General features: G+C 43.3%; 2 protein-coding genes across 2 annotated transcripts; both read left to right on the forward strand.

Annotated features, from left to right (window-relative positions):
- Nucleotides 1-2,240: 2,240 nt before the first annotated feature.
- Nucleotides 2,241-3,658, forward strand: LOC127771095 (pathogenesis-related thaumatin-like protein 3.5). Its single transcript, XM_052296919.1, has 2 exons — nt 2,241-3,106; nt 3,189-3,658. The coding sequence occupies exons 1-2, from the start codon at nt 2,241-2,243 to the stop codon at nt 3,307-3,309; spliced, it is 987 nt and encodes a 328-aa protein (XP_052152879.1). The 3' UTR covers nt 3,310-3,658.
- Nucleotides 3,659-12,398: 8,740 nt separating this feature from the next.
- On the forward strand, nt 12,399-15,102 carry LOC127769266 (uncharacterized). Its single transcript, XM_052294802.1, has 2 exons — nt 12,399-13,396; nt 14,269-15,102. Exons 1-2 carry the CDS (start codon nt 12,583-12,585, stop codon nt 14,889-14,891), a joined length of 1,437 nt encoding a protein of 478 aa, XP_052150762.1. The 5' UTR covers nt 12,399-12,582; the 3' UTR covers nt 14,892-15,102.
- The last annotated feature ends 551 nt before the right edge of the window (nt 15,103-15,653 follow it).

Here is a 15,653-nt window from a genome sequence, read left to right on the forward strand (position 1 = left end):
GCGTTGTATCCGGTTTTGTGGTTGGAGGACGATTTTGTAACTCGATGGCAAGTTGAGGGACCTTCGGTGTATTTTTTTCCTTTTTTATTACTTTAACTAGCATGGTGGCCCGCACAGATTGCGCGGCTAGCATCATTATATTTTCTCTCATATAATAGCATATATATTTTCTCATTATATAATTTTAAATTATACAATAACTTTACAAAACTACTAATATGTAATGTTCATATTATATTTCATATACGTGTTAGTTATTAATTATTTTTAATATCAAATTTTAGTTATTTGTAAATTATATATATTCCTATATGGACTCTAGACTCGTCTTTTAATATATTTTTTTAATTCCGAATTTTCTATAAATTATATTTCCATATAGACTCTTTGCTCTTCTTCCAATACTATTTATTTTTATTTCTGAATTTTTATTATTTCTAATTGTATTTCTATGTGGACTCTAAACCCATCTTTCAATATTCTTTAATTTTTAATTTTCAAATTTTAGTTACTTCTAAATTGTATTCCTATATTGACTTTAAACTCTTCTTCCCATGTTTTTCTTAATTTTGAATTTTAGTTATTTGTAAATTGTATTTTTATACGGACTCTAAAGTCTACTTTTATTTTTATTATGTTTATTCCAAATTTTAGTTAGTTTTAAATTCCTATATGGACTCTATACTCTACTTCTAATATTTCCTAATTTTTAATTCTAAATTTTTTTTTTCTTAATTATATTTCTATATGGACTCTATACTCTACTTCTAATATTCTTTATTTTTAATTCTAAATTTCTATTATTTCCTAATTGTATTTCTATATGGACCCTATACTCTACTTCTAATATTCCTTATTTTTAATTCTGAATTTCAGTTATTTCCTAATTGTATTTCTATATGGACTCTATACTCTGCTTCTAATATTCCTTATTTTTAATTCCGAATTTCAGTTATTTCCTAATTGTATTTCTATATGGACTCTATACTCTACTTCTAATATTCCTTATTTTTAATTCCGAATTTCAGTTATTTCCTAATTGTATTTCTATATGGACTATATACTCTACTTCTAATATTCCTTATTTTTTAATTCCAAATTTCAATTATTTCCTAATTGTATTTCTATATGGACTCTAGTCTCCTCTTCTAATATTCCTTATTTTTTAATTCCGAATTTCAGCTATTTCTAAATTGTATTTCTATATGGACTCTATACTCTACTTCTAATATTCCTTATTTTCAATTTCGAATTTCAGTTATTTCCTAATTGTATTTCTATATGGACTCTAGTCTACTCTTCTAATATTCCTTATTTTTTAATTCCGAATTTCAGCTATTTCTAAATTGTATTTCTATATGGACTCTAGTCTCCTCTTCTAATATTCCTTATTTTTTAATTCCGAATTTCAGCTATTTCTAAATTGTATTTCTATATGGACTCTGTTTTTTCTTTTTCTCCGATTAATGTGAGAATTTCTAGGCCATGAGAGCGAACGTGGAGGCTCCTTTTTCTATTCCTTTAATAATATAATAGATAAGTTAATAGATAGATGCTAACGAATCAAATTGTGCATATAATTGAGGGACTCAAAGTAGACTTTTGTTTTCTCTCTACGCCCCAAAATAACACCCATAAATTTACAGCCCACTTGCTAGTCTGATGGCCCAATTTACTAGCCGTCTCTAGAAAGTTTTGTCAGCAAACTAAGGTAGTGTTTGGATCACAGCGACTAATTTTAGTTCCTATCACATCGGATATTGAGACACTAATTAGAAGTATTAAATGTAGATTAATGATAAAACTCATTGCATAACCCTGGACTAATTCGCGAGACGAATCTATTGAGCCTAATTGATTCATGATTAGCTTATGTGATGCTACAGTAAACATGTGCTAATTATAGATTAATTAGGCTTAAAAAATTTATCCCACGGATTAGCTCTAATTTATGCAATTAGTTTTATAATTAGTCTATGTTTAATATTACAAATTAACGTCCAAACATCCTATGTGATAGGTTTAGTCCATGATCCAAACACCACTTAAAGTTGTCATTCAGCTTCAACTCCGGCTGGAATGTACGGATGTCCAAATATGCGATGAGTTAACCGCGAATGGAGGGAAGAGCGAGGGGTTCCAGGCCTCTCCTGCACTGCAAGCAAGATGATTTGCATGGTTGCTTGCTTGCTTGCTGCTATGGCCATGCCTAATGTGTTGTCGCACGTATTCCTTGTTGCATGCCTCAATCAATCTTCTTCATTCTGGCAGGTTATATATACAATCACATACAGACAGGTGTTGATGCATGCTCCGATCCTACGTACAATCAAGCTAGGAGCTGTAATTTGATCGATCGATCGATCCAATTGGTACCTAATAAAGTAAGAATGGCAAGAGGTGGTGTTGTGTGGTTGGCTGTGGCCCTCCTATGCTGCTGCTTTGTGAGGCGTTGTGAGTCGGCCCGCGTGTTCACCATCATCAACCAGTGCAAGACGATGGTCTGGCCGGCGGTGACGCCCGGCGAGAGCTTCGGCGGCGGAGGGTTCGCGCTGAAGCCGGGGCAATCGATGGTGTTCACGGCGCCGGTGGGGTGGTCGGGGCGCATCTGGGGTCGGACGGAGTGCGACTTCGACCAGGCGGGCAACGGCTCCTGCGCCACGGGGTCCTGCGGGTCGGAGCTCAAGTGCGGCGGCTCCGGCGCCACCCCGGCCACGCTCGCCGAGTTCACCCTCGCCACCAAGGACTTCTACGACGTCAGCCTCGTGGACGGCTTCAACCTCCCCATGGTGGTGCGCCCTCTCAACGGGGAGGGCAACTGCTCGGTGGCCGGGTGCGACGGAGACCTGCGGGACAGCTGCCCGTCGGAGCTGTCGAAGAAGGTGAACGGGAGGACGGTGGCGTGCCGGAGCGCCTGCGACGTCTTCGACACCGACCAGTACTGCTGCAGGGGGATGTACGGCAACCCGTCGACGTGCCAGCCCACCTTCTACTCCAAGAAGTTCAAGGCCGCCTGCCCCACCGCCTACAGCTACGCCTACGACGATCCCACCAGCATCTTCACCTGCTCCAACGCCGACTACACCATCACCTTCTGCTCCACCAGGTTTCCATCTCCTTTCTTTCTTTCATCCATCCAAAGTATTTCTCCTCTTGCTAATTAATTAAGCTCGATTAATCATCTTCAGGAAGCTACCTGTGTGCACGTACCACAACAATCGCCTTATCTGCAGCGCCTCCACCCGATCTTGGCCTAGTGTCATTTCTGCGCTGCTCTTCACTTTTCTGGCTTTGCAGTTTTCGCTCTAATTAATTAATTGATTATTGGCATGGATGAGAAAACCAACCTGACATATATGCTAGTACTCTAGTCTTCTTGCCTGGACGATCCATCTGAGAAGCAAACGGTACGCGCGTGCTACAGCTGGTGCTTGCTTGTACGTTTCATCACATCACACGCATGAGATTTGTTCATTCACATGTGAATACAGTACTACTGTATATATATCATTCAGTAGAGAGAGACAACAGTAGTAGCATAAGTGGATGTGCCTTTTCCTCTGTTTTTTTCTCAATCATATATATGTACCCTGCGGGCCTGTCCAATGGAGACAACAGTACGCACCCCTCACGAATCATGATATGATATGATCCATTTCTCCGAGTCCAAAGGTTATTTTGTACTCCTATTCTACGTTGTTTTATTCTGATACTACTACGAAGGAAGTATATTATACTATACTAATTTAATATTAGAATGTTTTGCTCACGACGGCAACGTTAATTCGGTCTGCTTACGGCCCAGCGAAATAGCACCGGCCCAGCACACGCAGCCAAGAGGCGATCAAAAACCGATATAAAAACTGGGAAAAAGTACACCGAGTTACAAAATTGTCCTCCAACCATAAGACTAAATATCGAGCGTTCTTTAACTAATCAAAATCGGTCTCAATAGATTCTTTAGTGGTTTTAAACCCGATTTTATCCTACGTGGCGCCTGAGTCAGCGTGAGACCCACGTGGGCCCCACATGTCGGGTGCCATGTCATCTCCCCCTTCCTTCTCCTTTCTCTCTCTTCTCTTCTTTCCTCTCCTCCCCTCTCCTCTGGGCAAGCCGGCCGGCGGCTGGGTAGGAGGCCTCCGGGGCGAGGCGGGAGAGGAGGAGGGCGGCTGCTGCACGAGAGCCGAGAGCCTAGATATGCCAAGCCCATCATTCATTGCTACTTCCTCCGTTTCATATTATAAAATTTTCTAGCATTGTCCATATCCATATATATGATAATGAATCTAGGCACATATACATTAACATCTATATGAATGTGGGCAATGCTAGAAAGTCTTATAACCTGAAACGGAGGGAGTTGCAGCATATGTGGGGCTCACAAGGGTCCCACGCTGACTCAGCCGCCATGTAGAATAAAACCGGGGTCAAAACCACCAAATGACCTATTGTGATCGGTTTTGATTAGTTAAGAGATGCCGGATATCTGGTTTTGCGGTTGGGGAACGATTTTGTAACTCGATGACAAGTTGAGGGACCTTCGGTATACTTTTTCCTAAAAAGTGACGCCGAAGCTCAAGACCGAAGAAACCGCCAGTCCAGTCGGCTCGGTTCGGTCTGCGGTTCTCGATTTTTTTTCCATCCCTGCCATGAACGAAGTCGTCCGTGTTCTTGCGATCGAATAACCCCCTAATTACTTTCAATGGTATATTTCCCAAACGATCCTTAGATTGATGACTAATTAAATAGGTAGTCTCAGATTTGAGCAAAGACATGTACTTGCATTTCTGACTTGGGGTTATCGTTCATGCATGTTGCTGGTCGATCGATTGAGAATGTACTTAGAGGCATTATATTAGCCAAGTCTATCAATTGGCGTGCGATCTACTGTTGCTTCCAATGATCGTCGATCGAGTAGCCCCCAAAGGCCCACAACACCCACACAAAATAAATATATAAGGAGATTGTCTACACAACATATGGCAGAAAATCACTACTAGAAAAAGTATTTTTCAGGTGGCCAAAAGTAATTTTTCCAGACGTGGGGGACAACCACCTACAGTAGTCGGGGTAACAGCCCGCCTGTGAAAATCCAATAAATGCACACAAAAAAAATCGCGGGACACGCCTCGCCGCCGCCCCCATCGGCCTCCCCCCTCCCTCCTCCGACCAGATCTGCGAGGGAGGGGGGAGGGGAGCCGCCGCTGCCCCGCACCGTCGTCGCTCCCCCTTCGGCGGGGAGGGAGGGGGACGGGCTGAGGTTAAGTGTTGAGGGAGAGAGAGAGAGTTGAAAGGAAACGAGTGGTGGGGAGGGGTGGGAGGAGAAGATAAGGGAAGATTAAAATTTTCTTTTTGGGTAGGTATGGTTTTTGCAGGCGGACCACATAAGGTGCGTAGCGTTGCTTAAGTGGTCTGTCTGTGAAAATCATTTCCGTAGACGCCGTTTAAGTGGTCCGCAACAAACTTCACCCCGATTTATATTTTTGTAGGCGGTCATTTGGCTCCAAGGGTCATGTCCGCCTGCGAAAAAAAGACCCCCACGTCGGAAAAAAATGCTTTTTCTAGTAGTGAATCACACCCCACATCATATGAATTTTGGACCGCTAGATTTGTGTTACGATTCAAGCACACATCAATCTTATCCTTTTCCTTCCCCTCCCCCTCCTTGAGAAATTTGGATTAACGCCAGTGTTAAAAAGTGGGCTTTGTCTAAATGCCACTTCGCAAAGGGATTTGATAAATTGACACTATTGACTTCTGGCTACACGCTAGAATATAATCCGGGACAAAATTTGCATTGGGATCCTCTCTCCACATCTTCTCTTTCAACTCCAGCTACCTCTAACCGAACATAAACAACGGCAGCTTCCCGAGTTGCTTGTGATGAAGGCGGCGTCCTAGCACGGTTGACGTATAGAGCAGCCACGCACCACACAACAGCTCGCACTTGGGCACCCTCTCCACCATTGACACACACAAACACATAGAGGAGGAAGAAGAGAAGAGAAGAGAGCATTAGAGAGTTGGAAGCCTTGGCGGCTTCACCATCCCCATCCTTGCAACTCCAGCGGCACCACCACCGACTCGCCACCCACCTGAGTCCACCGCCCACTGCCTTTCCTCTAAACCTCAGGGAAACCTCCCTCCCCCTACCCACCCTGACCACAACCCAAAACCCTTACTGACCGGGGTTGTCGCCGTCTCACCGAAGCTAGAGGAAAAGGAGGCCTATACGAATCTTGGCACGGATCCGACGGTCTAAAATATATGGATTTTTAGATTTTTACTCCCTTTGTTACAAAATATATGGATTTTTAGGTTGTTTAGTAAATAATGAGGTTAGCTCAAAAGATCCCCTTTTAGTCACTATAGTTGTTACTTTTTGTATTTTAAATTGGTAAGATTTCCTTTCTAGACATTTGATTAGCTTTGGAATCATTGAAATGATTGGATTAGTGAGAATCAACCCAGAAATCCTTATATTATGGTGTACGTAAAATTTGAATCCCAGAAATTGGTACGGAGGGAGTAAGTGTTTGCTATGATCCTCGTGCACAAGTTAATGTGTTATACTACCTCCGTCCTATAATAAATTCGCTTTCACTTTTTGCTTGTAATATTTGACCATTCATTTTATTTGAAAAATTAGTGTAAATATAAAAAAGGATAAGTCATACTTAAAATACTTTTGATAATAAAGCAAGCCACAAAAAAAATAATTCTAATTTTTTTTAAATAAGACGAATGATCAAACATTACAAACAAAAATTCAAAGCGACAATTAATATAGGATGGAGGTAGTAGTAGATAAGGTGGCAAAAAAATAGTAATCAGATTGATAGAGAACATTAGTTAATTGTGCCAACAAAAATAGCTCACGTGTGCAAGAACGATAATAATGATGGAGTATGGGTTCATGGTGCAAGATCTATTGATGAGAGTGAGAGATCAGTGAAAGGATATACTCCCTCCAATTCAAAATGTTTGACACCGTTAACTTTTTAGTATGTGTTTGACCATTCGTCTTATTAAAAAAATTAAGTAATTATTTATTTTTTTCATATCATTTGATTCATTGTTAAATATACTTTCATGTACACATATAGTTTTACATATTTCACAAATTTTTTTAATAAGACGAATGGTCAAATATGTGCTAAAAAATTAACAGTGTCAAATATTTTGAAATGAAGGGAGTATATGTTAGCTCAGCAAAAGCAGGTTCATGACCTCAGGTCTCAGTAGGAGATCCTGAGGACAGATACGCCTAGCTCAAAGCCTCAAACACACTTGACCAGGTACAAGCATAGTGAGTAGTGAGTAGTACTATCAAACAAGAGACCAGATCGAGCAAGGAGCTGAGGCCGGAGCTAACTAGCATCGATAGATCATGGCATGGCAGCTAGAGCATGAGAACATGCCACATGCATTGCGTTTATATTCGAGTGCATTGCATCTTTCTTTTCCCATCCATGCTAGCTTAGGCTGTGTTTAGTTTTACGCTAAAATTAGAAGTTTGAAGAAATTAAAACGATGTGATGAAAAAGTTAGAGGTTTAAATGTGTAGAAAATTTTAATGTGACGAAAAAGTTAGAAGTTTGAAGAAAAAAAGTTAAAATCTGTTTGCCTAAGCCATATATGATCATGACCAGCCCCACATGGAGTGATGATGGGGATCGAGATGCATGGACTGGACTGGAATTATTTCTCCATCTCCGCGCGTCACTCTCGCTCGTCGTCTTGAACTTCAGAGTTTTACAGTAGGAGTAGTACTCCAGATAAAGAGTACTAGCTAGTACTTTCTCCCTCCTAAAAAAACTAATCTATTATGTCTAGATTTAAATTTAGAATTAGGTTTTTTTTGGACGGAGAGAGTACTCCTTTATGAACACGAGCTGCCTATTATTATTGCACTGAGATGGCTGTCTCTGTTCATCCTTGTTGACTAGCTAATGACGACAAGGGTTAAGATTAGCTGATTCGGATGCACTGATTGCGTGGTGATGCACGTTAGCTAGCGTACGTCCGTCTCGGCTGGAGGGAAGGATATATATATTCTTGAAATCGGTTAATTAGTTTGAGGATGCATGGCGACATGCATGCATGATTGAACCTGAAAAAAGCTTAATTATGGAGTACAAGTATATAGCATTGTTGGTCAATCGAGTTATGCTTTTGTTTCTTTTAAGAGCAGCAGAGGAGAGGCAGGCAGCATCTCTCGTACGTGCTCCCTGGCCATATATATAATTATGCGTTCGATGCCAACAACACTGAAGTCTACATCGAGCGGGTTAATTAGTAAACAATTATCAGTAAGGTGGATGCATGCTTGTATGCCGTTTGTTTTTAATCCCTTTCTCATCTCAAAGGGCTGAGGAAGAAGAGCCTCTGATGCAAGCTAGCTAGGTAGGCTACCTATGGAATATATATATTGGGAATATTGGGATGGGAAGTGAAAGGCAGGAAAGAGGAGCTTATTGGGAACAGTGAGGCACAGTAGAGGGAAACTTCCCCAATGCAAGGAGAATAAGGAAAAAGGAGAAGCATAAAGCCCATGCATGCATGAAGCAAGTGAAGTGAAAATCCCGGCTAGGCCTAGGAGTAATACTATATGCAATCCGAGGCTCGACGTGATCGTGGCGGCCAACCACAGCGTCTTCATCAAGGGAGTACTTTCGCTAGCTATATGCATGCAGGTATCCACTGCCGTTGGCAGTTGCGACTACGCCTCAAGTCGGATATTAATTGCATGCCAAGGCGTTTGACACGGTTGGTTATCCCTTTCTCGATGATCTTGGATGTGCTGGATCATCTCGATCGGTTTCAGCCCGTGCTGGCGGGAGTACTAGATCGTGATTATATTCGTCTTCGCACTTCCTCTTTCTTGTGTACTGGTTAAATGCATGCATGGTGTCCCTGGAGCCCGGCCGGTTCAGCCATCAACGTAGATTATTCAGGACATCACCGGTGCGCTCACTATCGAGTCCGATCGCGCAATTCCCGCGGATATTGGATCGAGTTCACAACACCGAATTAAGATGAGTTCGCTTGGCGCTGGACCGGCGGTGCATATATATTCAGCTCGATCAGTCGACCTACAAATTAAACCTTCTTCCTTGGCCTAGCTCCATTCATTCTCCTATGCCAAAAACCTTTTGATGCAGCAGCAGGCTGACCAAATGAAAGATTTTTCTTTGGTTGGCGCTGCAACGAGGCCAATCGATCGATTGCTCGACAAGAGAATGGACAGCCACTCCATGTGCCCCTTCTGAGCGTGAACCATATTATCGTCCACCGCGTCTTCGTTGGACAAGTGATGGTGCAACCTGCTATCCTTGTTCGGACTCGCTAATCTCTCGCCAAACCACCACGCAATGATCCAAGATTGCTGGCAAACCTCGCAGCGTCTCCTGCACAAGCATGATAGGAAGGGTTTCGACTCCATTGTCATTCTGATTAGTTCTGTCACATGTGCCGATGGTGGTGACACAGATCGTACAAGAAGGAAGGTAATTGGTGGATGGGTGGAGGCGATTGCCAATCCTTCGAGGGACTATTAGGCACATAGCCTAGCTTATCTTTCTTTTCCCCTCCGTTAGGAGACTACTCAGTTTCTGTTTTTGTAAACACCCCCATACCCTCGTAACCGCCTCGGCGTCTTATCTATGTATGCTTTTTTTGTGTGTCTGTGAGAAAGCACTATATCCAACTCTACTGTTAACTCGAGATATAAAGACAGATCTTCATCGGTTGGTCTAGTTTTATTATAAGTCATAACGGTTTATTAGTAATTAAAAAATGATATGTGAATAAAAATCTTGTATATATGTTCTTAGTGATTGAAAAGATAAAGTTAAAAAAAAACTATGTTGAAAAAGAATCAAATTTAAATTCAAAATTAAGTTTTAAAATTTAAATTTTAGTTTTGGCTTATAAGCCATAGGACAAACGATGAGGCTCACAGACGTGTGAGTGACGCATAAAGTATCAACGGAACTACGGAAGCATGCATTGTATTCTTGTATGAAGAAATGCAGCAACCACACCCACAGCCCAGTCCCAGATATGTACTGTATGTTACTACTAGCTTCATGTAGCTCATGCTTCTTTTTTTTAAAAAAAAAAAGTTTGGTCGTCTTTATTCTTTATTTCCTTTCCAACAGGCGGACCGTGCATCCGGGTTGATGTTGATGCCTCATCTCATCTGCAGCCGTGCCGGCCGCTATAGTGTCTAGTGGTAGTGGAGTAGTAAATCACACTAGTTACTGTAGTAAGTGCCTCCCTCCTGCTGCTATAGGCAGCTTGCGGTTGCTGCAGCCAGCACCAGCATGGGCATCTCCCAGCCCCCCATGCCATGCCTTGCCAGCCAGCCTTTTCTTTCTACGGACCCCAATGCAATGCAATGCAATTGCAATGCAGCAACAATGCTCCCTCTCCCCCTCCCTGCCCAGCTGCCCTGTCCTTTTAATCGAAAATCACCAAAACCAACATCACTCTCTCTCTCTCTCTCTCTCTTTCTAGGCTTGTGTTGCTCCTTTTTTTTTTCTTTTCTTTTCTTTCCAGCATGCAGATCCATAGACATCATGCTGCAACTGCCGCTGCCATGGCCACTAGCTCTGCACCTGCACTGCACAAATGGAGTGGAGTAGTAGTACTCTGCTCCAGCAACATCCAAAGCGTGAGCATATGCGTATGTCTCTGTGTTTATGCTGCTCCGATGGATCCCCGTCCAAGCCGTGTCGTCGTGTGGTGTGGCGTCGCTGTCCTGTCGTTTTTTTACCATCGGCCTGCTTGACCCGCCTTCAGTTTGTCGGCAACTTACATACAAACACACAATAGAACTTAACACATTTGACCCTTGCAAGCATGCAGAGACAAAAAGCATCTTCTCTACATAAATGATAAATCCCAAACTTAAAACTGTCAGCACTCTACCACCTTTGATTTCTAGTAGTATCAAATATGATCCAGCTCCTTGAGCTAGGTTCGTATATCGAGGCTGTATTCGATCAGTTGAGCAAACAACATGCATGAGCGCAGCTACTCTGCACGCAAGAATATTTGCTTTGCTTTTGTTCTTTCATCATGTTCTAGTTAGCCCTTAACAACAACATGGCTCAACGTAACCAATCATTATCCAATAAGTAGGAAGGAGTGAAAAAGAGACAGCAGCTGCTTTGGAGACAACAAGCCACTGACTGTATAGCGAACAAATGTCAGCTAATATCGTATCAGCACGTTATTAGGTGGGGAGAGTGTTTTCATTCCTTGAGTGGATAGTCGCTTATTTCTTGCATGTCATCAAAAGAATTTAAAAAATAACAAGATAAAATAATATGAAATATATCACTGCTTTCAACTTCTACAATAATTGTCGATGTACGTTAACCATTTTCACTTTAATTTGTCCTTTCGATTGCAACATGTAGAAGTTGAATTTAGTCCCGTATATTTGTGGAGTGACATATTTCATATTAATATATGATGTTAATTTTTTTTATCTATTTAGGTGACATGCGAGAAATAAAGGAGATACCTCCTCAAGGGATAAAAATCCGTCTCCAAGTGTTGTTCCAAATGCAGATAGGTAGATAAAATATACTACCTCTATCCTAAAATATAATAATCTGGATGAAACTTATTCTACTAATGTAAATCTGGATAAGAGATGGGACCACCTATATATTTGTCGACAAATTTTCTCCTAAAAATTTGACAGATGTAATTATAGTACAATCGTAGTGTAATTACACTGTAACTTATATGTAATTACAATATAAATTGCATGTAACTACAGCGTAACTTGTATATAAGTTTCACGTAATTTTGAATCGTTAAATCTATTACAAGATTTGTTTTGGTGAGGAAGAAAAAAATCACAGCACACACATATGTGTAAGGATTTGTTCCCACAACCTCCATTTTACCGAAATAACATATTACAGAGAGGTTTTTGAAAGTTACATACAAGTTACACAGTTACAGTGTAATTACATGCAAGTTACAGTGTAATTACACTACGATTGTACTGTAATTACATCTGTCAAATTTTAGGAAGAAAATTTGTCGACAAATATATAGCAAAATCGACTCACTAATTCCTTTGTCCTAAAATATAAGAGATTTTAGAGGAATATGACACATCTTAAAAATATAAATCTAATATCTAAAATCTTTTATATTTTGAGACGGATGAGAGGGATGGAGTTCTTAAACAAGATTATTTTAACATATGCATGATCTGATTTGATGCTAGTCCCCTGACATGAGGGAGGTGTGCATGTCCCAAACATCATTATGATGCCAAGCTGGATAAGGCATCATTACTGCTCACTCTTATACTCCTCTAGTTAACCTGACGTACAAAACCAACTAATTAGGCAGGCAGCCATTTACCTCCATCTATCTTAATTCGGAGAGCTTTTCCTTTGCATCCTCCAAAGACATTTCAGCAGCATGCATGGCAAGAGCATCTAGCAAAAAGCAAGCAACAGAGCCGAGCCGAGACCTCCTCTTTAGATAAGGAAGCAACAAGCTAAGAAGCAGCATCATTCACTCCACGAGCTAGCAAAAAGGATAGCAATGGTGGAACCGGGGAGAGCGCGGGAGACGAAGGTCACCGCCTCAGCCTCAAGCTCTGCAGGCTCAGACGCCGCTGTCATGAAGAAGAAGAAGAAGAAGAAGAAGAAGCTGGTGGTAGCAAGCAGGAAGGTGGATGAGAAAGACAAGAAGCAGGTGGATTACAAGTGCAGTAGAAGCAGCGGCAGAGACGAGTGCTGCAAGGTGGAGAGCCGTCATCAGCAGTGCACAGAGCCGGAGAGCCCTTCCTACAGGTTAGCTCTCAGGAGCCTCTTCTCCTGCAGAAACAGCAGCAGCAGCAGCCACGCCGGCCACCACCACCACCGCGCCGCCGACGGCAAGAAGCTCGGCTGCAATTCCGCCTCCATCTGCAAGGTCAAGCAAGACAACCCGATGCAGCAGCACATGCGCAGGGCGGAGGATGAGCTCAAGGTGAAGGACAAGCCGCCGGTCGCCGAGCCGTACTGCAAGCGCAGAGCTTCGGTGAGCGCGTGCAACATCAGCAGCGAGCGGTCGGTGAAGAAGTCAGTGAAGCAGCAGCAGCAGGAGGCGAGCAGCAGCTTGCAGTCGTCGGCGTCGATATCGGCGTCGTCGTGTTCGTCGACGGCGGGTGGTGGGGGGTCGTTCCGGGGGATGCAGCAGCTGAGCCTGAGGCGGCTGTCGGGGTGCTACGAGTGCCACATGGTGGTGGATCCCATCAGCGGCGTCTTCCGGGACAGCTCCTCCATGAGGGCCACCATCTGCTCCTGCCCCGACTGCGGCGAGATCTTCGTCAGGCCCGACTCCCTCCACCTCCACCAGTCCATCAGGCATGCAGGTTATTATCTCCACTTCAATTACTGAAGTATCATTAATCTTACTAATTACCAGCTAATTTGCTTGCGTAGTTGCATATTGTTCGATCGTTCCCTTCTTCAATTAATTAATTTTCTCCCTCCATCAGCTCCCTGTTTTTTTTTTTGGCATAGCTAATTAGACTACTAAGCTGCATTCTTTATGTGATCTGTACTAGAGTAATACTCCACACTTGGTAAGTTGGTGGTATACATTACAATATGTATGTACAGTCTTATTTCCTGACCATCATCACATCATGAGATATCGTGATGAGATGAGCGAGTATATATCCTTGAAAATTACTCGTGCTTAGCTATAAAAGTAGCTGTGGTGGCCCTGTTGTACTGGGCGGTCAGATTGAATGAGGTTAATTGTAATGTTGGTCGGTGCTGAAAGTGAGATGGAGCTTTATTCCTTGTACTAGGAGCTGCTTTTCACGCTCTCAATCATCTCTGTAGCTACAAGTAGCTATAGACAGCATATTAACTTGAGTGTAGTACAGGCTCAGGCGGGTGGAGAAGATTGATTGCATGGTTCCTTTCATCATGGCACACACCACACCATCATCACATATACTAGTTTCAGGCTGTCAAATCTCAAGTGCAAAGTAGCCACCCATATACTCGTAGTAGTACTGTACAAGGACACTGCTACTAGTACATTCATTTTGACCAGAACAGAATGAATGAAGAATGCACTAGCCACTACCACTAGCAGTATATTGTTGTTGGAGTGTGCATGCATGATGAGCAAAATGTATAATTAGGTTAGGCTTAATTTAGCTGCTGCTGCAACAAAATAATTCACTATAATGTGAAAAATGAATGAATGAATGGAATGCGTGCACTGCAGTGTCGGAGCTGGGGGCGGAGGACACGAGCAGGAACATAATATCGATAATATTCCAGTCGAGCTGGCTGAAGAAGCAGAGCCCCGTGTGCGCCATCGACCGCATCCTCAAGGTCCACAACGCCGCCCGCACCCTCGCCCGCTTCGACGACTACCGCGCCGCCGTCAAGGCCAAAGCAATGGCCCACCGCCACCCTCGCTGCACCGCCGACGGCAACGAGCTCCTCCGCTTCCACTGCGCCACCCTCTCCTGCGACCTCGGCCTCCACGGCGCCACCCACCTCTGCGACCACCTCTCCTGCGCCGCCTGCGCCATCATCCGCCACGGCTTCAGGCCGCCCGCGCCGGGGGCCGGCATCCGCACCATGGCCACCAGCGGCCGCGCCCACGACGCCGTCGTCTCGTCCGGGTCGGAGGGCGACCGCCGGGCGATGCTGGTGTGCCGGGTGATCGCCGGCCGGGTGAGGAGGGAGGAGGCGGCGGCGGCGGAGGAAGAGGAGGAGGAGGAGGAGGAGTACGACTCGGTGGCCGGGACGACGCCGGGGCTGTACTCCAACCTGGACGAGCTGGACGTCTTCAACTCCACAGCCATTCTCCCTTGCTTTGTCGTCGTCTACAGGGCCTGATCGATTAGCGATCATTAACCAATAATAATAATCTTAGCTAGCATCATTTCCTTCACTCTTCGTTAATTGCATGTAATCAATCGATCGATCGATGATGATGATGATCCCATTTATAATTAATTAATTCATCGTTAATGTCTGATTATTGTACTATCTGATCGATCGATCGGTATTGACTAGTGATCAGCGTATCAATCAATTTGTACAATCAGATAGATGTTTGTTAGTTTCTTCTACTGAAGGAGGAGTACATTATTGCATACTAGAGCTAGCAGTGGGCTTATTGTTAATTCTTGGGCTCGATCGATGAGCTTAATGACTGATCGAGTGGCAGTATGAAAATTCATTGGCAAGGCATGCATGATCCCGTCCGTTAACTACTAGGGGCTGTCCCACATGTCATACACTTGATCTGGTGTCCAGCTTTGCTACCCTCCTTGTGACCAATGATGGTTAGTCACACTTCATGTGGTAAGCCATACCATTAGCAATCCTAGTTGTGGCAACGTTAGTCATCAACATTCAAAATCAAACAAGCCCTGAAACTAGTATGTCTTCTCAAGGCTTTGGCTCAGGTGCTGTTTGAACACAGGAGAATGGTATTTTTGCCCATGCTCTCTGGGGCCAAAAGCAGGACAGTCGAGTGGTTGAATTTTGTTGTTGGAGCAGCCGATCAGAGCAGAGCAAATAAAGCAAATGGCTACAACTTGGAGATGGCAGCGAAGGGAGGGAGTTGTGGTGTTTCGAGCCAACCATACAGCC

The sequence above is a fragment of the Oryza glaberrima genome, chromosome 4 (genome assembly GCF_000147395.1).
Source record: "Oryza glaberrima chromosome 4, OglaRS2, whole genome shotgun sequence".
NCBI classification, from domain to species: domain Eukaryota; kingdom Viridiplantae; phylum Streptophyta; class Magnoliopsida; order Poales; family Poaceae; genus Oryza; species Oryza glaberrima.

Bases quoted from the DNA above. Each gene is read 5' to 3' on its own strand.
- LOC127771095 (XM_052296919.1), top strand. From the start codon at position 2,241: ATGCCTCAATCAATCTTCTTCATTCTGGCAGGTTATATATACAATCAC. The intron at 3,107-3,188 runs GTTTCCATCTCC...AATCATCTTCAG, and splicing joins ATCACCTTCTGCTCCACCAG to GAAGCTACCTGTGTGCACGT.
- LOC127769266 (XM_052294802.1), top strand. From the start codon at position 12,583: ATGGTGGAACCGGGGAGAGCGCGGGAGACGAAGGTCACCGCCTCAGCC. The intron at 13,397-14,268 runs GTTATTATCTCC...CGTGCACTGCAG, and splicing joins CCAGTCCATCAGGCATGCAG to TGTCGGAGCTGGGGGCGGAG.